Here is a 24,243-nt window from a genome sequence, read left to right as displayed (position 1 = left end):
AAACTATTCCAAAGTAACCACTATGTCAATATTCCAAAATAACCAAAACTCACCATGCTTCTTGCTGGAATAAAGCTTCCTAAAGACAAGACAAAAATACTGAATGTGTTTTTAAAGTTTGAACAAAAATACATTTCTTATTTCAGACATTTAAGTGTATAGCAATTTTTACCATTAAAGCAAAGATTCAAACATTCTGCTGTGTAAATAATCTAGTGTTTTCTCAACAAATTAGTGGCTTTCCCTAAGCCCACTGCATGTTCTGAGATTTTTAAGTGGATATACATTATAAATATTAAAGTAATTGAGCCCTCTGATATGACTCAAAAAGCCTAATATTCCACATCAGCCAGACATCCCAGTATCATGGTTGTTTAGGAAAGTTGACGAAATTAAAATATATTTTCATTCTTTCTGAGTTACACTGAAAGACATTAAACCATTCAACCCTCAGTACACTAATTGTGGCCATCACTTCAGACACCAACGTATCAAACAAAAATCTATTATCCTATAGATAATCACTGACTTTCAAAATCACTGTTTTTTCCAGTAATACTGTACCACAATGAAGAATGCTTGTTATGGCAATGTAACTATACTTCCTTTGGGAAGAGAGAAAAATAGGAAATTTTGAAGGCAGGCATTTTTTTTTAAGTACAGTTTTAGCCTCATATTCAGAACAATGGATTGCAGCCAGATTATAATTCAAGGAATTCTGAGTGGAAACATGTTATTTTTTTTTTCTGTAAAACAGTAAATTCTGAGCCCTGAATCACAGCCAAAAACAACAACTCTAATTTGGGTGTATACTGGGAGAAGTATGGAGGCAAAACATTGAGTTTGAACACACAAGGAAACATGAAGGCGAAGATTTGGAAGCAGAGGGACATACAGACCATGTGCTCGGTCTGCTTCCAACCAAGATCAAGCAGCTAGCTAGTTCTTCCTGGAAATTATTCAAAGAATAAAATGCTTATCTAAAGTGTTATATTTTCAACTATTAACCAATAATATTAGAGGGTTTTTTTTTGTTATAAATTTTCTTACATAAAAATCAGATTGAGAGCCCAGTTTGTCAGCAAATCAAAGGCAAAGCATACTTACAAAATTAGGCCAAAATAAACAGTTCCATTCCTAGAGTATAGATGATCATTTAAGTTGAATTCACATTTTAAAGACAGACACAGGCAAAAATATCTCAATTCCTCTTTCTGGAACCACCAGCAGGAAATGTACTAGCAGTCAGAGGAAACCAAGGAGAACCACAGTTGGCCACACACAAAATTCAGATGCAAAACTTCTCACCTTCATAGTAACTGTGGTTATTTCATGGCCTTACTACAAGGTGGAACATCACCCTCAGATTTATGCAGCAACTTAAATGCCTTAGCACCTCAGATTACACCTGCAGGTGTACTTTGGTGAACTAAACCAGATGGTTCTACATCAAAAAGGCTAAGCATTTTGGTTTTCACAAAAAAAAAAAAAAAAAAACAAAACAAAAAAAAAAAAAACCCCACACAACAAAAGGAAGCCTTTAAGCCAGAGTTTAGAAGTTCAAGGCTGTTTATATTCATCCAGTTATAAACCATATGTGACAGCACTGGAAGAGGCTGACACCTCATAACCAGAAGAAATGACTAGCCAGGCTTCATAGAAGTTTTCTAAGGGTTCTGCCAAGAGTTGAGAAAACTTCTTCTCAACCCTGCAGTGATCAAGCTACTTCAAATGACCAAGTGATTGCCTTGTAAATACAATTAATTTCACTGCCTGCAGTCTTGAAGCTTCACAATAACCAAGAGACCAGAAACATCCTCAAAGAGCATATTAAACTGGTGCTTCATTTTTGTGTATCCCAGTTCCTTTTTATCTGCTATAAACAAAGTGCACACAACTCTGGACTACTTGATAGGACCAAAAAAGCATGTTATTTTCATGGAACAGGCAGATTTACAAGAGCTCAGTGTGCTCATGGTAGGGCTTCCCAGTGCTACATATCTGGTAGCATCCTGTAGGATCAGAGGCAGGTGTCTGTTCCAGCAACAACACTGTCACCAGACTGGATGAGGCACTGAGCTCAACCATCCAAGGACAACACGCTCCACGTTACCAAAGGAATGTAACAGCAACAGAAATTCTTTGTAATGATTCCTCTGAAGCTGTGCTTATCCATGTAAGAAATGCCACTTGGAGAAAGAAAAACCACAACAAAACCAACAACCATGAGTTTAGCCAAAATGTTCAATACAAAAAAAACATAGCAGGAAGAGTCAACAGAGAGAAGAAAAAATACTTAATAAAAACACAAAGTGGCACATCTCAACACTGAATTAAAAATAAATAAAACATGATAAACAGACACTTGCACTTTTATCCAAGTCCAAGAGCACTTGAAATAAAGAAAAGTTTAGTGAGTCATGATCCAAACAAAATCTCATCAAGGCTACCTATGCTTGGAAACAGCAGAAACAGTACTGATGTTTTACTACTTGATTAGAGTTAAGACCCTGCCAAAATTAATTAATTTTTTTTGCTCTTGTCTGAGCATTTATCATGCTGAACCTCCTCACCTGAAGAAGCATTAGGAAACAGATTTTCATAATCAACCACATTGAACACTTAACAATCTTAATTTGTCCAAGATTTTTGCCTAATGCCTTCACCAAAAAAAAGCTTTCTAGAAAAGGTTTTGCTGTTAGTAGGTCAGGGATGTGAGAACAGCAAGTGGAAATAGGTGAGGCATTCTGACCAAAACCAGTTTTGCTTTCAATTTTTTTCCGCCTTCACAAAATCCTTTGAAAAAACAGGTCAAGAAGACCAGAGAAAGAACTCTTCTATTCACATCTAGAATATATTGTTTCACTAAAAGCAAGAAGTCCCTTAATTTATTACTTACAAGAAGAAAAAAAAAAAAAAAACCAAAACAAGCCATACAATAAACTACTAAAGAAAAAATTGGATTAAGAAGTAAAATTTTGTTTAAAACAGAACTCAAGTAAATTTATCTAACTGCCTTCATTTATAAGGCTTACAATTTTGATAAGGATATTCTGCACAAAATCTGACATGTACTTTGCAAAAACAAACCAAAAATCAAAACTTCATTATGTCTTTTAAGTATTCTCCCCCATTTTTCTCCAATACAACGAATGTGTACAAAAATACTCTAAACACTGAATTTAAAAGTCCAAGGTGTCACACTGATGGCTTACAGGAGGTTGTTCTAACAGTATAACCCCATTTATCTCAGGAATTCAGCAGAAACTTAACTGTAATACCTTAAGATTCAGAAGGTAAGGCATGCCTGCAGTACTTTCAAATCAAGCTGGTTTCCACTACATTTTAACATGCAGTACCAGTCAGTACATTCTCTCATGTCAGACACTACATCCAACTCCCCTCTAAATGGCAAACAACCCAAGTTCCAACCAGGCTGCACAAACAGTGACAGTGACAAGCAACTTAAACACCAAGCGATACACGTTCCTGGCATAATACTCATTCAGTCCCTAACCTGGATTACAACCAGAACACTGGTAGTTATGGACTTGAAAATGAAAAGGGGATTCCCCTAAATTATATGTGAGCATTCCTAATATGCTAGAGGCAATGGCAAAAAATATTAATGTCTCTTCCAGAATGGCAGAAAAGTTGAACAAATCAGACAAATTCAATACAGGATAGAGTTTATTTATTTTCTCCTAATACAAAAAATTCAGGAGAAAAATTTATATTATCCTACAGACAAAATGCTTTTTTGTACAGGTCTCAAATCCTAAACAGGAAACTGGAAAATAAGTCTGCTGATATAGAAAATTCCTGAACTCAATGCAAGCCAAGACAATTCAACATCTGATAAAGCTACATGGCTGCTCTAGTTACTACTAGCCACAAAGAAACTTTTCATACATGTTCATGAATAACTAGATTAGAATGTTTCTGTTTATTCACTTTAGCTTTATTTCAGTCACTTTAGTGGTCTGGATGAAGGCACACAATTGTTCTTTAACAAGAGCAACCAAGGCTTTCTCTTCAAGCCACAACAAAGGATGTTTCCATATACACCAGAACATCCCCTTCAGCATGTCTGAGGTTGTTTTTTTGAGTTTATGCTGCTAGTGTTAAAAAATCATGAAAACTTATCAGCTTTAACTTTTCCAATTATTGTAAGATATATGAGAAGTAAAAAATATCTTTTAGGTTCTCAAATCCAGCAACTTACTGAAGGATGCTATATTGTATAGCCCTGGGTATATATAAGTGAAGACAAGTCTTTAAGATGCATAGTTTTTCTTGAGGAAAAACATTCTAAAAATCTTTTCCATTGGGTGGGGAGAACAGAAAGAGACATTTCAGCAGAAAATACATCCTTTTGTAACTTCAGTGCTGTTATTTTTACACAGGCAGTGTACTTGAGAGAAGTAAAAGCAGCAATTAATGTTTGCTCATTCTGCACCCATAGTACTTACAGAGAAAAAAATACCATTTACATCTGACTGTTTTACTAAAGTTAAGACAAAGATCATCAGTTTCACTTCCTGATTCACCTTTCCCCTGATATCCCAGCTTGTGCTTCAGATTGAACTCCTCTTCTATGAAGTCCAATAATCAGGTGGGTGTTTAGTTCTCCACATGTATCCTGAGCTGCAGTTCAGCTCTGCTCATTTCCCTGTCTCCACTGCAGAACACCCACCACAATCACTTATCACCCTGACAGTATACTGCTCACCTGTGCCACTCATGCCAGCATCCTTGTGCAGAACCTTGTCCAGGCTTTCAGCATATGGGCTCTCCAAAGCACGCTACTTCTAAGACACCTGGACTGGCAAAGAATTTGTCCCGTATTAAAAGCTGTTTAAAAGCAGAAAAAGGCAAGATGCAGCAAAAAAAGAGTATAAATTTTGCTTCTGTACTCAAATTTTCTTGAGTGGCTTTAGACACCATATTTTCTTCCCACTAGCAGGAGTTAGAGTGGCTCAATGAAGTATTTCTCCTTCATTCGCCTCCAAGAAAACTGTTCCTCTCCCCTATAATAAAATGCTGCTTTTGGGTACACCACATGACTTAATTAGCATGCTTAATTAAAAACTTCCCAGCTGGATCCACTGATCAGCACATCAATTTTAGTCCAAATCTAGAAACTTAGCCCACTTACATATGCTTCTACCACCATCTCTAAAAAGGTACCAAGACAGTATCCAAAAAGTTCTGTTCAAAAAATGTATTTAAGACATTGGTAGGATATGAAACTTCAAATTCTCACTGCTTTCTTTATTTAAACCAAAGGTGCATTGCAGCATTCTTTAAACCAGACCCATTTTCAAGCTTGCTGTTCCACTTACTCTTTTCCCTGAAAAAAACCTTGTATTTGTAAAACAGACTTGCACCAAACTGAAACTCACAAAAAAAAATACCCTTCTTGTGAATGTAATATCAGCTAAACTCTGGCATTGCAAACATTAAAATCAACATTTTCCAGAGAACTCCATTCAAGAGTTCTGGCTGCCTGCAGTTTCAACAGATACTGAGTACAACAAATGTAAATGACTAAGAAAGTGACATATGACCATTTAAACCAGAGGAGACTTTAAACACAAAGACATCTTACTAGTATTTTAGAAATATGGAAGGGGAGGAATGAGTACTTTTCTCCATTTCCTCTTCATGAGAAAGATACTTTAATGATAAGAACTGCATTAACTTAAAATTTCAGTCAGCTTACCAACTGCCTCATACTCATTTAATGCATCCTAAACTCCCAGCCAAGTTCAGGGAAGAGAAGGGATTTAAGCATTTAGTTTTATTGTTATTCTTTACTTTGAAGCCTAATTTTCAGAAAACTCAATCTGAATGGTTCCTATAACCCAAAAGACCACTTGGTTAGGCTCTACCTTACTTCTTTTCTTGCTGCTTTTTCTGATGCCAGGTTACTTTGTTGATTTCTTGTTGCTGTCACAGCACTGAAGCTGAAGAATGTCAGAAGCATCCCAGTCTCTCACAGCTACCAGCCGGGAATGGGAACAAGTTTTCCACAATACACAAGTTGTAAACTCTTCCATCATTCAGATAATGACAGCTGCAGACAAAAAAAGAACTGTACGCCCTGACAGTCTAAGCCATCTAAGAGATGGGACTATTTTGTGCATGTTGAAGTCAGATCAAACACTAAAGCACAGCCCTAAGCCAAGCACTGCCTAGAAATGAAGTACGACCGTCTCCAGCAAGAGCCTTGCTTACAGCTAACCTTTTAATCCTTCCATCAGCCAAAGATTTCAAATGGAAAAAAGAAAAGGCATCCAGGACTACTACTGTACCTTAGAAGGACTTTGGTATAAGGTTAGTGAGTTACCATTTCTTCTCTTTTATTTGAGCAGATTAAAAGGAAAAAACATTAATTTGACATCAACTTGTTCATATTCAAAATCACATGGAATATGGAAGCAAGGACTCAACAGAATTTTACAATTCAGTTGTATTTACAGTTTAGGATTCCAACCTTCCACAGGAACTTCACATGTGTACAGAATAAGACTATAGCTTTGTGAGGTACAGAAAAAGCATTTGTTTAGTTCTAGTCAAAGCTTCTGCATCAAAAGGGAAACCATGTACCAATGTAGATGACCATTTCATCTCTTAAGTACCTTTATAGTTTCTCATGTGACAACTCTAGACTTGACAGTTTCACACATCCATCTTACTTGCCAGATAGCTACGTATAAGCCAATTAAAATCCCTGAAAAATTCAGATAATAAAGTGACAAAAGGCAACATCTGAAGATTCTTTTCGAATCTTTGCATTTTGAACTAATAAAATGAAAATAATACAACAACTGTCTACACTCCACAAATGTACAAGACCGAGAATGTGTTTTCTTTCTTGGTTCATGTTCTGTGTAACATCTGGTTTCTACACGCAATCTTCAAACACTTGTCCCTTTATTACATTAAAGCAACTGCTGTGAACAGACAGTAATTATATATGAATGGATGAATATTCTTCTTGCACTGGCATTATACACCAAAGCAATACACTCTAAGTTGTTTGGAGCAGATAGGCACCTCTAACAAGCTTAGTACCTAGGCAGCTAGTGCAGTTTGGTCCTGGCCTCTGCCTGAAGCTCTGAGCAGTTCTTGACTTGTGCTATATTCTTTTGTGTTGAAGCAAGAAGCACAGGATGAAAAACTGAAGGAAAGCATTGCTTTTCTCAGGACCCACATGAAGCAAGATCTAGAAATCCCCCACAAAGTCTGTGGCTCTCAACTGCAGTACAAGACTACCAAAGAGCAAGTTTTCTTTTGAACAACACTTGTACAAAAAAATTCAGAGGAGATTTAAACCTCTGACTAAAAAATACACCCCAACTGCTTTTCCAAATACAGTACATTTACCTAAACTCCAACACTGAGGAAGCTCTATGAGTCCAGGTATTAGAATTTTTTTGGGGGTTTTTTTGTTTTTATTTTTTTTTTACAATGAAGGTGGTGAAACACTGGAACAGAAAGGTGGTGGGTGCCCCATTTCCAGAAACTTCTAAAGTCAGATTGGACCAGATTCTGTGCAACCTGTGGCTGAAGATGCCCCTGCTCATTGCAGGGGGACTGGACTAGATGACCTCTCTAGGAATCTACCTTGCTTTTAAGTGTTAAAGCTGTGACCAGTTTCACAAATCCTTATCTCCACATCCACCAACTGCCAGCAAGCTGCCAGTAACACAAGGCTACCTCATCCCAAGGGAAGAAGCAAGAGGATCAGTGTGCTGTAACTGAAATTCATCTCAAGACCACGCAGAAATAACTGGAATGTCATAAAGTAATACCATAAGGGACTACAGGCTGTCTTAATTAAAATCTCTCCAAACTTCTATATATAAACTACCTGGCAAGCATCTTCATTTTTCAAACAGGCACTACTGGGAATCTGACAGCCTTCCCTATCTATTCCAGTGCTCCTGTTCTCAAGAGTTGACTTAACTAGCTTAATAAGTGTTTGCTACAATTTAAGCCTACAAATAGTCATAGTCTCATCTCCAGTAGGGAAGACAAGAGTTTTGTCTTTTCTTTCCAGCTTTTATGTATTGAAACAACATTATCAAAAGAAATCTCCCTTCCGCCTTCTCAAAAAAAAAAAAAAAATCATCCAAAGGGTTTTCAGTTTTCCCCTAATAGCACTAAAGCACCTTAGTTTCTTTAGGGGAAACTGAAAGTTCCTCTAAAGCACTTTTTTAGACCTCTGACCATTTTCCTTGCCTGCAACTATTCTTCTCCCGGTACAATACCAAAACCAGGAGCTGTACTTAAGCTCATTAGCATGCCAAGAAGTGGGAAGGCTAACTCCATGTATTTTACACAACATTGCCATCAATACATCCAGTAAAAGATTTGCTAGTTCTCCAGCACTGGTTGACTCATGGACACTGTGCAAATACCTGACTCCACATTCTTCTCTGCAGATCTCCTATTGTCCCAGTTACCCCCAAACCTGTTATCAGTACAGTCAAACCTTACTGAAGAATAACAGATGACATCAGGCCCTCCTACATTTCATCCTACTTAGGGTAGCACTTAGTTAAACTGATTTTGAACACATGCTCCTTAATCCTAGGAGCGTCTCTGATAGTGCAATCCACAAGTCTAGAAATTTTAATTAGATTAGTCACAAAAAAACATTACTACTACACTAAACAAAAGTGCAGAAGGTCTGATCCTGCACATCCTTCTGGTATGACAGAAATCCTGACTTCAAAGAACATTCATTTTATAATGGCTGCAGACCTGTTCTTAGATAAACAAAAGTCGTACTTTCTGCCATGATATATAAAGTAGTTAATGCTGTGAAAGTGAGCATACATAACATATAGATCTTTAAGAACAGACATTCTGGGTCAGATCAAGGCATTGCCTAATCCACTTTCCTGTCTTTGACAGCTGACATAAGGAAACACCAAAAAGAATAACATCCAAGTCATTAACAGGAGGTATGAATACAGACATTTGCCTTGAATTATATATATATATATATAATGCTGCCTATTTTAAGCACATTCAGTAATTTTACCTAACAATAAATTACACAGTTCTCCAGCACTGCATGTTGTCACCCATATCCAACATCAGTTTAAGGGAACTAAAAGCTCTCAGCTGTATAAAGCCAAGGAAATGAAAATGATGCAGTGACAAAATCACTGGAGGAAAAAAATTAACAGTATTCCATAAAAGTAGACATCTGAAGGTTTTAGTGGATGATGTGTTTTTAAACAAGCACTTTCATGCCACATAGCTGACCCCATTTACCAGCACAATCCATGGCTGATCTTTTAAGAGGTTTCATTCATGCGGTCTACATATGCTTTTCTTCAAAGAATAGCCATGGGATGGGTCACTTTGTAAGAATCTGAAGAGCACCATATTTTTAAGAGGGCATTTCTGAACAACTTCTGGAGGTCTGCAGCTATTTATGATAGTAGCACAAAGGAGTATTTTTTTCTTAAATCTATGCCAAGTTGAAGCAAAAGTGATTCATAACTGCACCAGCCTACTCTTCTGTGTCCTAGAGAAAAAATACACTCTTGAACCCTCAGTAGGGACACCAACTCTCAAGTCAGACTGCCCAGCTTCCAATAATGTCACTGTAGTTTCACTCAATTTTTCACATTTAAAGAGTTACACTCTGTATAGTCTACCCTCAGACATCCAAAGAGGTACATTTCATAAGGGAGAACATTCCAGATTTAATTTATAAATCTGGTAGAATGTTAGAAATTATTGCACTAGCTCTTTATATCTTTATTTTAAAATAGGGGAAACGTATTTTGAGGTAGTTGTATATTTAATGCTTAATGACTTACTTTACACCCAAGCACAAAAATTAGTAATATATATGGCAAAGCTGTTTCCACACACAGAATAACTCCAAGTTAGGGTTGAAGAAGTTGTAGAAAACAAAAATGGTCAAATAACCATTATTTGACTCACTGAATATTTAAGTATGAGATGGTTTCATATTAACACAGACAAAAAAATCAAAGTTCATCAGCACAAGAGATATCTGGAGAAATTCAATGGATCAAACAAACAAATCTCCAGGACTTCAGGAAAATCTGCTCTCTTCAGTATCAGATGAAAGCTAATTATTCCTCTTCATCTACAGACAAATTCCCTATCCCTTTATTAACCACTTTTCCTGACAAAATCCCAGACACGAACTGAATTTTTAGAAATACTTGCCTTTATTCTCTACTTTTCTTAGAAAGCACGTCTTCCAAATACAGTCATAAAAACTTGCATCTATAGTCTCAAAGCAAAACTGGAATAGCCTATGTACAACAATCTTCGATAAAGCTGAGTCCTACCCATCAACTTTTTGTTCTCCTTACTTCATAAACACCCTGCATCAGTTCAACAATTTAACGGGATACTGATATATTTTCCATACACTTCTTCCTCATATTTCCCAGAAAAATATTTTGCACACCAGACAGAGATGCCATCTCTAGCAGCCTTGGCATTTTTTCCCCCCACTAGCATATCTTAAGTCTGAAAAGGTAAGGCATACCTGTAAAGTACTAGATGAGGGCTGCTCATCTCTGCAGCAAATCCCAGTGCACCACAAGTTCAGAACTTCACTGGAAGCACAGCAGTGCACAAGAACACTGGGAGAGGTGAAAGCACCACAGCACAGAAGATTGCACATGGAAGTGTGAGTAACCAGAACAAGCAAGTTAAAACATACACCTTACCAGTCTTCCCAGATACTCGGGCAAGAATACCGTGAGCACTTTTGCATGTAAAGATAAACTTGTGCAATCATACATGTAGAGCAGTCTGCTTTAAAGTAGAAGCCTTCACATGTGGCCAAGGTTTAAATTCCAGATCTCAGAACTCTAGATCATCTCCTCCCCTTCATATCATATTTCTGACCGTGCATATGTGTGTGTCTCTCTATAATCAAATACACGTAAAAAGTAATAGAGCAAAAAGAGCTGCTAGAGCACAACTTAACACGATTTTTCTCAGTTAGAATCCACTGATTTTGAAATAGTCTGCCAGGACCACCTTCATAATTCCACCTGCTCTTCAATTAAAAGAGCAAAGGACGAAATAAACAAAAAAAACTCATCCTACAATAACAAAAAACCCTAAAAAGCATATGTAGATACTATATGTTTTAAACTAATGCTAGAAAACATTTCTGTTTTGCAATTATGCCACAATGTAAGAATAAAAATTGAGCTTTCACCAGATACTTTGAAATGCAGACAGTGTCATTGTTTCAGTAAATATTTCTGAAGTATCATAATTATTAAAAGTTATAGACACAGCATAAACATTTTTGCACTACTTCCTTTTAGGGTTGGCCCACTGTAATAAATATTTACAGTCAATCATTAACTGCTCAAACATTACCACTGAAAAAACAGCCTGGGTTATTAGAGAAAAAAATAAATCCACAAGCTATTGCTTAAAGCCAAGGCACTGACACCAAACAGAAAATGTTGCTTGTTGCCTCATGAATCTCTCTACCAGTCTCCAAAATCCCACAGGCATTTCAAATGTGATACCCAGGAAAACAGCCACTGTTTTTTGCTGTCAGAGATCCATGACACTTTTCATGCTTGAACCTTGTCAGTTTTCATGGACACTGAAAGCCAGCTACTCTAGCTGAAGGGAATCAACAGTCCACTGAAGTTGAATCTATCCCAAAATAGAAGAGACTTGCAGATTTGGCAGCATTCATTCCCCTAAGATCTTCCATTAAGCTCAATACATTTCTGAAACATGCTCTGATTGCTTGAATGACATTCAGACATTCCTGCTGGTGAACTTCACTTGAGCATGTGAAGAGTCATTGAACTCAACTGCCATCCCCATGTCACCTGAATAACAAACTATACACAATCACAAACCAACTCATGCCCACTGCACGGATCAAGGAAGAGCAGTTTTAAAGTTGAGCTCAATCTAAAACTGACAGTACCTTATTTTGGGAGTTGTAATTAAAGCTTTCCCTGCTCTCTCACTGACCAGTATCATCTGAAGATTGGGTCCACAATTTCTGGAATAGTGAAGTTCTCTCACTCCACACAAACCATATGCTTTTGTCTCTAGTACACTTAATAGATGTTTCACTAGAAAACCCAGACAAACAGAAAAACATCACCTAGCTTTCCATGGGCCTCTAAAACATTTCCCCAAGACTCAGGTCAGCTCTGCAATCCACTGTGGTTACTAAAACATATTGGTAAATCTATTCCAAAGTCTCTAAAACTGGAATTTGATTAGGAAGGTTCTATTCTCTGAGGAACACAGAGAAAAACAATTAACTTACAACTGCTATGGTGCATGACTATACATACCCATGGCTCACAAGGCAGTACACATAACCACAAGTAAGATGGCAAGATTAGAAGTGAAATGGTCAACAGATACATTCTTCTCAAGGACAACAGCATTTTCTGCTTCTTTAGGTTTCAATTGAGCAATTGTATATATAAAGAAAACAAGACATTTCATCTACTCACCTGCAGAGAGGTTGCCCTGCCAGAAAGCTTTCATTCTCTAAGTGAGGCACAAAACATTCTTTCTGATGCTGATACTGAACCCCACAAATTGAGGAATATATTTATGGTTATGGGCTTCATTCATGGGGATATAGATCTGTGCCAAATGATTCACATTTACTTGGCCAACATCCAAATATTCAGTTTCTTTAGGCTGATGAGTTTGTGACCCCTTCGTCCCTCTAGGAAACCTGCTCACACAGATCAATTCATTGTGCTGCTTTTCTTAAACAGATACTTGAAACAACTAAGCACATGAGATGGGGTACAAATAGCATTGTATGCTCTATGTAAATGTTTACATGAGGGTGTGAATCAAAAAACCAGATTGACACTATCAACTGTGACTAAATAGTTTTTTCTTTCTACACAGCAAGAAAAACCAAATTCTTCTCTGCAGCAACAGTCACAGTTTATCCTTCTGCAAAACATATTCTTGGCCTGTCTGAAAATTAAACAATTGCCTGCATTCCTGGCAAAAGATATTACTATGAGCTACAGGGTTTGTATCTGACAAGAATTATATTCCTACTAAAAAAGTCAAAAGAGATGATGTGGCTGTAAGAAGTCTGCCTTGGTTGGAAAAATTCAGCTGCTGCTTCCCTTCTGGTTATAACTTCAGAGCCAACACCCAACTTTTCTCCTTCTAAGTGCTCTGACCAAAAAGACGGGCAATTTTTGCAGCTGCAGTCAAACATTTACCCTCATGTGCATACAACAGCACAGTGCAGGGCCAGAATTTCTAAGTCATATATACCCTCCCGAGCATTACTTATCCAGTGGCAACAGTAAGAAATATCTTTCCCTTCCCTTTTGATCAGCAAGTCTATTATTATGATCATCTACTGTCAGGCACTTGGACTACTAAAATGTTTCTCCAACTCAGTCCAACTGCCTGAAAAGATACGTCAAGCAATGTAACTATATCACTACACATTATTGTGATATATCAAGTTTAAGAGACATTTTCCAGACACAAAAATACTTTCACCAATGCTACATTTACTATTATATCCTTCAAAGAAAGAGAAACTCAGCCCTATTTAGACATATTACAAATCTATAAAGGTATATTTTTCTTAGGTGTGTGTTCTCACTTCTGTACAAGCTAAAGTGAATTTCCTATGGCAGGCACCAAGGCCCACTGCAGCCCCATAGCATTGATCCTTCAAGTAACCTGACTCTCTATCACCCACACAGAAACCCTGGAAATCATCTAGAAATTAGTCAAAGTAGAAGATAACTGGCAGCCCACTTTCACCTGAGCAGGAATCACTGGCACTGATATACAGTTAACAGCCCCTCCCTCAGCTGATGAAACCAAGCCAGAAAATACACAGTCCCTGTTACAGAGACACAGCAAAGCTCCTGGCAAGGACTGGAGCCGTCCCTTCAGAATGAGATGTTGCTGTATGGCTTTTGTTAAAAAAAAAAAAAAAAAAAAAAAAAGCCCTGAGTTCTTGACACTGACAAGCTATCTTACCACTTTCCTTTCTTCCATTATAAGACAGACTAGGTGAGAACACAAATTGCCTTAAATGCTTAGATCTACTTCCCGTCTGCAAGAGATAAAAGTACAGAGTGAACTGCTTTGCTTTATTTCGTTTTCTGAACAACAGACAAGTCATCTGTGGCAAGAGCATCTAATGAAAAGATTCTTTGATAGCACTGAACATACAAGAAAAATCACTGTCCACTTCTTTTAGAGGCACAGCAGTATGACTTCTGGACATTCATATTTTTGACAATTCTCAAGAGAGTGATACAGGACTGCTTTCAGAAAGGTCTCCAACATGGATTTCCTATTGAAATACCATCATCTCGCCTCTCCTACTGCCCTGACAAAACATCACACAGCAACACCTATAGGACTGAGTCAAATACGCACCTTTTTCATGGAAAACACCTAAATAATGACCCTCTCTCTGTGGCATGGTAAGCTATCATCTATGGGGGCTGGAAGGATTCTGAACAGGTGGTGAAAGCAAATCGTTGTTAACCAAATCCAGTTTGCAAAAGCTTCAGGTAGAGATTCATTTTAGACTTCTGTTTAATGAGATCCAGCAGCACTGACCAGGAACAGCTATCTGAGCATGACTATGATGTAGCCATTTCTCACAGACCTGCATCTTGCTACCACATCTCACACCTTTCTCACCTCAAGATCAGATTGCTAGAGTGCACTCAAGTGGTTACATTTTAAATGAATTCAAAAATATAAACTGGCATAGACCACTATGCCTCCAAACTTCCACCTCCCCCAATGGCAGCATACAGCATTTTAGAAACAGTCTCTGTAGGATGGGAAGTGACAAGGGAGTTCCTGATTTTGCATCTGAAGAAAGGGGGTCTGACCTGTAAAGTACACTGTGGGTTTTGAGCCTTTATGGCTGAAAGAGTATTTTTTCTTGTCGCATTGCAAATGTTGTAATTGGCATTTATTTTCAACATACATAAATAAAAGAGCACCTGTGCAGCTTTCTGAAAGAAGTTCTGAAAAGACAATATTTTTGATTTTGCATGGACTTGGATATTCTGTGAGGCATTCAAACTTTCAATATTCTCCTTTTCCTAGTTGCTTTACTTTAAAAGTTTTGTTTGTCTTTCAAGGCTGTTCTAGGCTGATGCTCATTAAATTCAGAAAGCAGCCAAGTAACTCCACCAGCCATATCGCTGCTACAGGAGACAGCCACTTTAGCACTTCCCACACTAGCTATGGGTGACTAAAAGTCCTCAGAGTAAAGTTGATTTTTAAACTTTTTTTATAAAATCTAAAGAGAGAGACCTCCAGAAAAATATTCAAGTTTTAAGTTGTCTACAGAAATTTCTCAAAATTCAGAGGTAACAGACTTTTCAATTTAAAATGGGACTCAGTCATTTAAAACTAAAATACTCCAATAGCTTGAACCAAGAGGCTTCAAGTGTTCTCCAAGCACCTGGCACAGTTTAGCTACTGTGTTCAAATAACCAAGGGGTTTAGCATTAATTTATTTCAGAAAATGCTACAGCTGATTGCAGCACAAAGCTTTAACTGCAGGCTTTTTGCACACAAATACCCTGTATACTTTCAGAATCTTCTTCAGACATCCTTCCAGTTTAAGACAGAGCATGGGCTGAGGGAACAGCAACAGCCAACATCCCACAGATTCATACCATTGTGAAGATCTGCGATGAGTAAACTGAACACCAATACTGGAGAACACAAGAAAATTAAAGAACTCTCTTGGAGCAATAGGAGGGAGCTCTCCAGGATGTGGGGTGGTCTTCAGCTTTTCTCATCTCCCTGGCACTGCTTGTGATACCTACAAGGCCCTATCAAGTTAACAGATGAAGTGATACAACTTCCAGAGCCAGGATGCATACAGGCAAGGAACATACTCCATAAGCCACAGCTGTGTAAACAGGTGAACAAGACAGTTCCAATATTGCTAGGAAATGCAGAAGGTGAGTCAAGGGGTAATACAAGAGGGGATCACCTCCAAGAGGCAGTGCTGGGAAGAGGAAATGTGCAGTACAGAAATGGAATGCTCAACTAATAAAGAGGAAAGAGTCTGTCAGCATCAGAATTAAGTACAGCAGCCAGTTCTATTCATTTTCAGACTGTAAGGCACAACTTTGGGCCACTGTAACATGAAACACTTTCCACTCAGGCACACATTCATTAGCTGACCCCCTCAGTGCATTTTTTTTCCAATCTAGGAATGAAGAAAGCTGCTCACCCAGCAGCAGTCAGAAAGCTGGACAGGGCTATGATGAGCGACGGCCAGACACATAACGCTCAGCAGGCTTCTGGAAGGGAGTGATTTTCCTCTCTCCAGCAAGGAAAGCAGGATGGGCAGCTTTCAGTTTCACAAACCAATTAGGCAGAAACTGCTATCAAAGCAATAGAGAGGGCCCTACCCTAACTGGGTTGAGAAACACCAGGTGGTATTATCTCAATCGTTTTGCCAGTTTCAACAGCCCCACTCATTCCTTCTCACTGAAGGCGCCCAGAGTGCCCTTTTCCAAGGCTCTTACCACACACCTACCTGGACACCACACAGCATTAAACTAAACTGACACCTAGACTGTCACCACTGCTACCCAAAAAGCAGTCCCTTTTATGTTGTGGCTTGTGGAATAGCTACTAAAAGAGCAGCAAACTCACAGACTTTATTCCTTCATGAACCACTTTTAAAGAGCCACCATACTCTGTATGAACAACACATAGCAATATAAGCTTACCAAGCTATTGTGCTTTCAGGAGATTTTACAATACAGAAAAAAACCCAGTGAATCTAAGAAGAAAAGAAAAGCTTCAACAAACCCCAAGTTTGGCACCACTGAAACATTCTTCCACAGTCCAAAATGGATTATTACAAGACTGTCCTTTAGATTTTGCAACCAAGAGTATGTGGTCAACATCAGAATTAGCTAAAGCAAATAAAACTGCCTTCCTCACCCTCCAAGTTGACAAATCCTGTATAACCAATTACAGACCCATGACACTCACACATGAAGCAAAACTCTTCATGGCAAGTGTTAGCCAAGACATTATTTACTGCAGACCATCAAGACAATTGGCTACAGTTAGAATAAGTACTGCTGTCTGCAAGGACTTGGTGTTACTTGAAATACGTATATTTCCCAGAAGCTCAGAGAAGAAAAAAAAAAAAAAAACAATTCTACAGTCATTAGATGAAAATTCTCAAACTACAAACTTTGAGACTTCTATTTTTGTATTGATATTTTTAGTAATGTGTTGCATGACTACCCTTTGTATTTCAGGATTATTTTTGTCCCATTTGAGAAACAAGGTACATCTGTAAGCAGTGTAAGAGCAACTAGCTGAAGAACAAAAGAAAACTTCAAGCTCCTATCTCTTCTCCTACTATAATGAGCACGTTGATAGTATCAGTAAGTGGAAAACTGGAAGCCTAGCTCCCTCCTTTTGAGGGACAGGCTTAACACAAGGAGTACACATGCTTCTTTTTTTTTGTTCAGGGAAAGCCTACAGACCCAACAACACAGACCCACACAAAGAAGTCCCTATTTGAGAACTATTTCAATGTAGAAATCCATATGGTTGAGTGATTTCACAACTACCAAAATATAAATAGAGAAATAAAAATAGTCAGATTTCAGAAGACAGATGTATGGATTGAAAGAGATACATGAAGGCCACAGGGTTCCTACTCTTGCAGAGATGTTAAAATCCTTGTAACATCCCTGACAGGGCAATGAGAGCAGCATGCATGAGAAGGCATTTTTCCCAACAGCCAAAGGAGAAGCAGCTGTTGGTAATCCCCCATCCTTCCATTCAAGGCTTCATTCAGTTAACCAACTTCTGAGAACAAAGTATCGTAAATTCAACTGCCAAGAGATGAAAAATCCTTCCTCACTCTTTCCTCCTCATATAACTTGGGAAGAAGTGCAATCACAGTATGGTTCTAGTTCTGCTCCTCCCAGGAAACACAAGGAACAATGAACCCTCCTCCAGTATTTTATGAATCCTTTTCTCATCCCTTAGATCTATCCTTCCTAGGTAACTGTTGCAGCACTCAGCCAGAAAAAGCAATAGCTGCAACAGCCATCAGAACAAGAGTGACTTCATCATCTGATTTCACCCCTCCTTACAAATGCGAGCAAAAAGGCTGACATCAAACAAGTCAGGTTTTGCTTCCAAAGACCCACACCAAGACAGAAGCAATAAAGATGTCCCAGAAACTCAGAAAATACCAATCTATCTATTTTCACCTTCCTCACCAGGAGTCTTTTGTCCCAGCTTTAACCCAAACTGGTTCAGAAGGTGACTAAGTATCAGCCTATAAATATATATCAAAATGAAAGAGCCGACCTAACTCTGTTCACCACACAAGCACTCCACACCGGCAATACACAGCTTGCTACATCATGTGATAAGATATTACCAAGACTGTGCTAACCAAAAAAACATAACCTTTTTTGAGACCCTGGAATTTTTCTCACTTAAAAAGCAAAGAAAAAAGTTAACTTCCCAGGCTGTCTTACACGGCTGGATTAACTGAAAATAGAAACGGCACTTCCCACAGAATCCTTGAATGTGGTTCTCTTGCTTTGTTCTGACATTTTTTTCCAGACAGCAGAAGGACCAGGAGCACATGACTAGAGCGACTGGGGGGGTTATCACAAGTGCATGCGCTTTATGTTACGGCCTTTGTTTCTCCCTCAGTGTTATACACTTGGGATTGAATCATATTTGCAAACTTGTTAGTCTGCATCAGTTAGCACCCTCTTCACAGGCAAGCATCTGTCTAGTCTTTGACCTCAAATAAACGGGAAAGGAGCATCAATGACCTTTCAAGAATCAAGCTGCAGAGCCTGAATAAGACAAATTTAGTTGCTGAGTATGACAGGTTGAGGTCTCGCTCGGTTTAGACAGCCACCTGCAGAAATACTGACCAACAAGACCTGCTTTCCATTCCACAGGCACATAAAGTAAGCCAGTAAATTAAAATGGAGTCACCCACAGTTCTCCTCCGTACAGATCAATAATCCTTAATAAATACTAATGCTGGACCTGATCAAACCTACGTTGTCGTGCTGCTAAGATGGGTTAACTGCACCCATGGTTTCTGGAGGGCTGCTGGCACACTGATCATGCAGTTATAAGGTGGACTACAGCCCCCGAGCCAAATGCTCTCTTCAAGGCTTCAACCACAGTGGAAGACATTTCAGTGCAAAAAAGCTATCAAAATTTCTCATCTGTCAAAAAGCCCACAATCTCCCAGTGCTTTGGCATGAAACACACTAGCCCCTTCGTTGGATGCAGGCATGTACTCACAGAGCCATGTCAGGTGTGCCTTTACACGAATATCAAATAGATCAATTGAATGGGAATGCATATTGAGCATGCCGGGTCCCATAAAAATGTTATCCTGCATTTCCGTAAGAAAAAAGAAAATAACTCTAAAAACTACACTGTTCATATGAATCTGGAAGAACAATTCAGGTCTTAATGTGAGCATATTCAAGTCAGGAGTAAAGAAATTCCATATGATAAGCACATAGCTGATCTACAGCAACTCAGAACTGGGCCTTTTTGTATCAGCACAATACATTTGTTAAGGTTTAATTCATATTTTTAATTCACATAAACCAGCTAACCCCATCGGATAGAATACGAAGAATGGGCACACATTAAGCATTTCTGACATGTCTGTGCAGAAAAGCACAGGCCTCATTCTTAAAAAATATTTCTCTGATCAGAAAATTGGAAAAAGAATGCCAAGCTTGACATGTGAGCCCGTGGAGTAGTTATTTCAAAATAAGCATTTTCTTATGCCTTCTTCTGAGCATTTTACCAGAGCCTGGAGGATATTAGAGACACCTTTTGTAAGCTCCCCTCCCCCTCCTTTTTTTTTTTTTTTTTTTTAATGGGCTGGACTAAAAGGTGCTCACACCCGATCTACGGGTGCATGGAAAAACCTTCCATGCTCTCTCCCCTTAACAGCCAGGAGTGCTTTAAAAAAAAAAAATCAAAAAAATACATAATGAAAGTGAATGTCACGGTCATACCTGTGTGCCCGCAATTCGTTTCCTCCTTTAGGTGGGAGGAGGGGGGGAATGAAAAGGAAATAGAGACTACGGAGCTCCCAATCCGTTTCACAAAGGGGGGAAAATGGCTTTTTAATGAGGCAGAGGCCGCTGGCAGCGACCAGGAGCTAAGGACGAGGACAAACCCATCGGGATTTTCCGTCCAGCAGGCCCCGAACGGAGCGGCGGCGTGCGCCTATTCAAGGTTAATGGGGGGGGGGGGGGGGGGAAGGGGAGAGAAAGGAGCTGCCGAGGCCGGGGCTGGGGCCAGGCTCCCTCCGCCGCTCCCCGCCTGGGCGAAGGGCGGGGGCAGCCTCCCCGGCCCTCACCCCCCAACCCGAGGGGGGCAGGATACTCACGGCTGACTTTCATGCTGCCGAAGGCCGAGGGCTGCTGCACCGGCTTGCAGCTCTCCGCGAAGGAGGTGGTCCTGGGCCGCCCGGACATGGTCTCTCCCGCTCTGCCCCAACGGCGATCACCTCTCTCCTCTTCCTGCCTTCGCCCTCCGCCTCGCCCCGGCGGGCCCGCCTGCCGCTCCCTCGCTCGCTCAGCTGCAGGAGACGGGTGGGACGCGCCACATGAAACGCCGGGACCCCCCCCTCCCCCCCCGGGGAAGCCCCCTCCCCTCTCGGTCTCTGACGCCCGGCGGCTGCTTCTTCTTCTCCTGCCTCCTGCTCCTCCTCACGCCGCCCGCTCCTCACACGACCATCGTTCCCGGCCGCGCCGGTGGGTCCGAGAGCCGCCTCCCCCCGGCGCCGCTCCCGAGCGAGGGGGGTTCGCTGGGCCTCGCTGCCCCCACCCCGGGCGCCAGTCACATGGGGCGGAGGCTCGCGGCCCGGCTCCTCCGATCCCGCCGCCGCCGCGTTTCTCTCCTTTTATTTGCTTTATCTCTTTTTTTTCCCTTCTCTTCTTTTTCTTCCTTCTCCTCCTTCCCCCTTCCCCGTTCCTCTCCTTCCCCCTCGCCTCTGAGGGAGGCGGCAGGCAACGGAACTATTTTTTTCCCTGGCGGAGGGATCTCGGGGCACCGCCGAGCGGAGGCGATGCGGCAACGAGTCGCAATAGGATCCGGTGGTGGCGGCGGGATCCGCGGCGCGCGGAGGGGGGTGAGGCGGTCGGGCGGCCTCGCTGCTGGCTGACGCTGCTGCTCAGTGCGGCGCTGAGGCGGCGGCTCCGGCGGTGCGGCCGCTCATTGCGCCCGTACGGGCAGCTGGCCGTGGCTCAGGCAGGGCACGCTGTAGTGCGGGCGGCGGCCGGCGACGACGGCACGGGCCATGACGGCGGCGGTTTCCCTGCTCCTCCTCAGCCCGGCTTCAGAGCGCTGGCGGCGGTTGCTGCTTTTACTGCGGCTTCCCCAGGCGCCCCAGGCACATAGGACTCGTCCGCCCGGCTGAAGTCTCCCGCCGGGCCCCCCTCCCCGTTCCTGCCGATCAGTCCCTTTGTCCCCGCTGCTCCCTCCGCTGCGTGCCGGGCTCCCGCCGCTGCGCTCTGTGCGTGCGCCAAAGCCGCGCAGCTGCCCGTGCCCGCCGCCGCCCCACGCTGCGGAGCAGCCGTAAGCGCCGTCTGTGAATACCCGGCCGAAGAACCCGGCGCGCCCGCGAGCCCCCGGCCCGAGGCCGTTACGGAAACGCCCGAGCCTTATCGGGACCAATCCTGAGGCCGTTACAAGAATGCCTGTAACTGGCCGGAACCAATCACGGAACCACCGCGGGCGCGACCGATTCTCCCCGAAGTGAAGCGGAGACCCAATCGGAGCACGCCGCCGCCGCCCTAGCAGCGCGGGCGGGCGGCCAATGGAAAGGAGGGCTCTCTTCCGGCCATCGCCGGGCCAACCCGAGTGGAGCCGAGGAGGCAGAGCCAATCAGGGGGCGCGCTGCCTCCGTCACCCAGCCCTGGGACGTCTTCAAGCCGCAGCCCGAGGCGGAGAGCGGCCGCGGGCTGCGATTGGCTGGCGGCGATGAGGCTGCCTGCAGGGGACCAATCGCGAGGCGCGGGGCCACGGGCGCGCCCGCTCCCGACGGGGCACGGCCGCTCACCTCTGTGGGGGCCGGGGGAGGGCAGCGCGCACGCGCAGCGCGGTCGGGCACCGCCCCTCAGGCGCGCCCCCGCGGCCCGTCCCGCCGGGAGCGTGTTTGGGGCAGCGCGAAAGGGAACTCGGAATCGTGGGGTTTGTGCCTAAAACCCGTCAGGCACAGAAGTGTTGCGGTTCTGCTTCATTGAGCCGTGAAGGAAATGGCGCTGACGCGCGCAGTGCTGTCATAGAATCATAGAATGGTTTGGGTTGGAACGGCTCTTCAAGACCCTTCGGTTCCCACCCCCCTGCCATAGGCAGGGACACCTTCCACTAGACCAGGTTGCTCCAAGCCCATCCAACCTGGCCTTGAACATTTCCAGGGATGGGGCAACCACAGCTCCTCCGTGCAGCCTGTTCCAGTGTCTCACCACCTCATGTAAGGAATTTCTTCTGAGTACCTAATCTAACCCTACCCTCTTTCAGTTTGAAGCCATTCCCTTTTGCCTGGTCACGACAAGCTCTTGTGAACAGTCCCTCTGCAGCTTTCTGGCAGGAGACCAGAGACTGGAACAGTCATGGATGTGGTTCATGAAGCGATGGTGAACCCATTCTGCACAAACTGGGCCAAGCAGGGGAAAGAAGATCAAGGCTCTCATAGAAAGTCCTCCCATTTCAGCTGTTAACAGCAAGGCTTCCTCACAGGAAACACTGTTTGTATTGAGGCACTAAACACCCTCAGAGTTAGGTCCCACTGCCACCATAAGTAGATTGAGCTTGGCCCTGGCTGGAGTTCCAGGCACTGTTCTGGAAGAACTTGTCCTTCTTCCGGGCTCTGGAGCATCCCTGGGGGCAGCAGCTCCCAGTCCTGGCACAGCCAGCACTAGAGCACTGCTGCCTGCTGTGAACTCAGTGAAATTACTCGGCAGACATCAGCAAAAACTGAGCACCGCTTGCTTTTGCCATTAAAAAAAAAAAAAAAAAAAAAAAAAAAAAAGTGCTCTTGCCAGAATAGTTTATACCACAAACAAAATAACTTGGACTAGCAGAAACATATTTTGCCAGTGTTAGAGACTAAGATTGCTGTTTTCTTTTAAGGCATCAAAATATTGCCAGATTTACTTTTTTTGCAGCCCTGTTCTGAACACCATTGCTATGTGACCAAACAAAGACCTGGCCAAAGGCAGCTGAAATTTATCCTTTGCAAGAGCTGTTTTCCAAAGTCAAAAACAAACCCAGTGTCTCAAAATGGTCCTGTTCAGCACTTTGGTTGCCCTGGGGTGGTTGGCTTGTTGGAAGCCTTTTTTCTTGCCTGATAAATGATGAGTGGTTTTACCTACTATAAAGGCCACGGGACTGTTTAAGGCTTGATTCTTCAGGACCTACCTGTGCAGCTCTGTACAGCTGGGAACCTGACCGGTGAGAGTGGTGTGCCCTAGCAAGGGCTAAGAGACACTGAAGTCACAGCATAGGAGTGCTACTGCAGCCACCCTAAGCCACCCTACCATACTCATTGTTCCAGCCCCCCTCTGAGACACCACTGTGTCAAATGTTACTTAGACACAGCTTCAATGAGCTGCCAACAGTGAAAATGACATTTTCTCTCTCCCGTTTGGCAGAGCAGTTGTCAAAAATTAGGGTTACAGATTGGGTTAGCTCTCTGAAGAGCATTCTTACATAAAACAACAAAGTAAATATGCCACCAGGCAGTGGCCAGCTCTCCTGTACCTGAAATGTACCACCAGGCATTCCAGTCATTATTTTTTTCTGGCTTTGGCCATCAAAATGCTAACACAAATCACATTTTCTTATTTTCTGACAAAGTTATTTCAAATTACTATGTAAACAGGAGAACTGACTTAGGAGAGACAGCCGAGCTTTGTTTCTTGAAAAAGTTGGCAGTCTGAAAAACAGCAGGTGGGGGGAGGGAGAGGTCTTTGTTTTTCAGCATTTGCTGTTAGTCATGATAGTGGTACATAAAAATCAGACCGATGCATAATTTATACTGATGGTGCCCATTTGAAAAATGTCCCTTAAAGCTTTGTAATGAGTCTACAACTTGATAATAAAAATGGGAAATCAACTTCATTTACTTACAGAGAACAAGCTACTTCATGAAAA

The 24,243-nt window shown here is 41.9% G+C and overlaps 1 protein-coding gene and 1 long non-coding RNA gene across 4 annotated transcripts in view; both read right to left on the bottom strand.

Annotated features, from left to right (window-relative positions):
* LOC137469334 (uncharacterized) overlaps positions 1-10,016 on the bottom strand; it is a 28,184-nt gene extending 18,168 nt beyond the window's left edge. Inside the window, exon 1 of the long non-coding RNA XR_010996447.1 lies at positions 19-10,016. This is a non-coding gene — a long non-coding RNA (uncharacterized lncRNA). The remainder of the gene's footprint in view (positions 1-18) is intronic.
* GSK3B (glycogen synthase kinase 3 beta) overlaps positions 1-20,718 on the bottom strand; it is a 143,839-nt gene extending 123,121 nt beyond the window's left edge. For all 3 annotated transcript variants that reach the window (XR_010996445.1, XM_068181957.1, XM_068181958.1), the window contains exon 1: positions 20,474-20,718. Coding sequence is in view for 2 of the 3 variants with exons in the window: in XM_068181957.1 (XP_068038058.1) it covers positions 20,474-20,561 (88 nt within the window). In the remaining variant the exon portion in view is untranslated. The remainder of the gene's footprint in view (positions 1-20,473) is intronic.
* Between the last annotated feature and the right edge of the window lie 3,525 nt (positions 20,719-24,243).

This window comes from Anomalospiza imberbis, chromosome 2 (assembly GCF_031753505.1).
Source record: "Anomalospiza imberbis isolate Cuckoo-Finch-1a 21T00152 chromosome 2, ASM3175350v1, whole genome shotgun sequence".
NCBI lineage: Eukaryota > Metazoa > Chordata > Aves > Passeriformes > Viduidae > Anomalospiza > Anomalospiza imberbis.
Note: the sequence above shows the minus strand (reverse complement) of the source record. Positions and strands in the feature narration are given on the sequence as shown.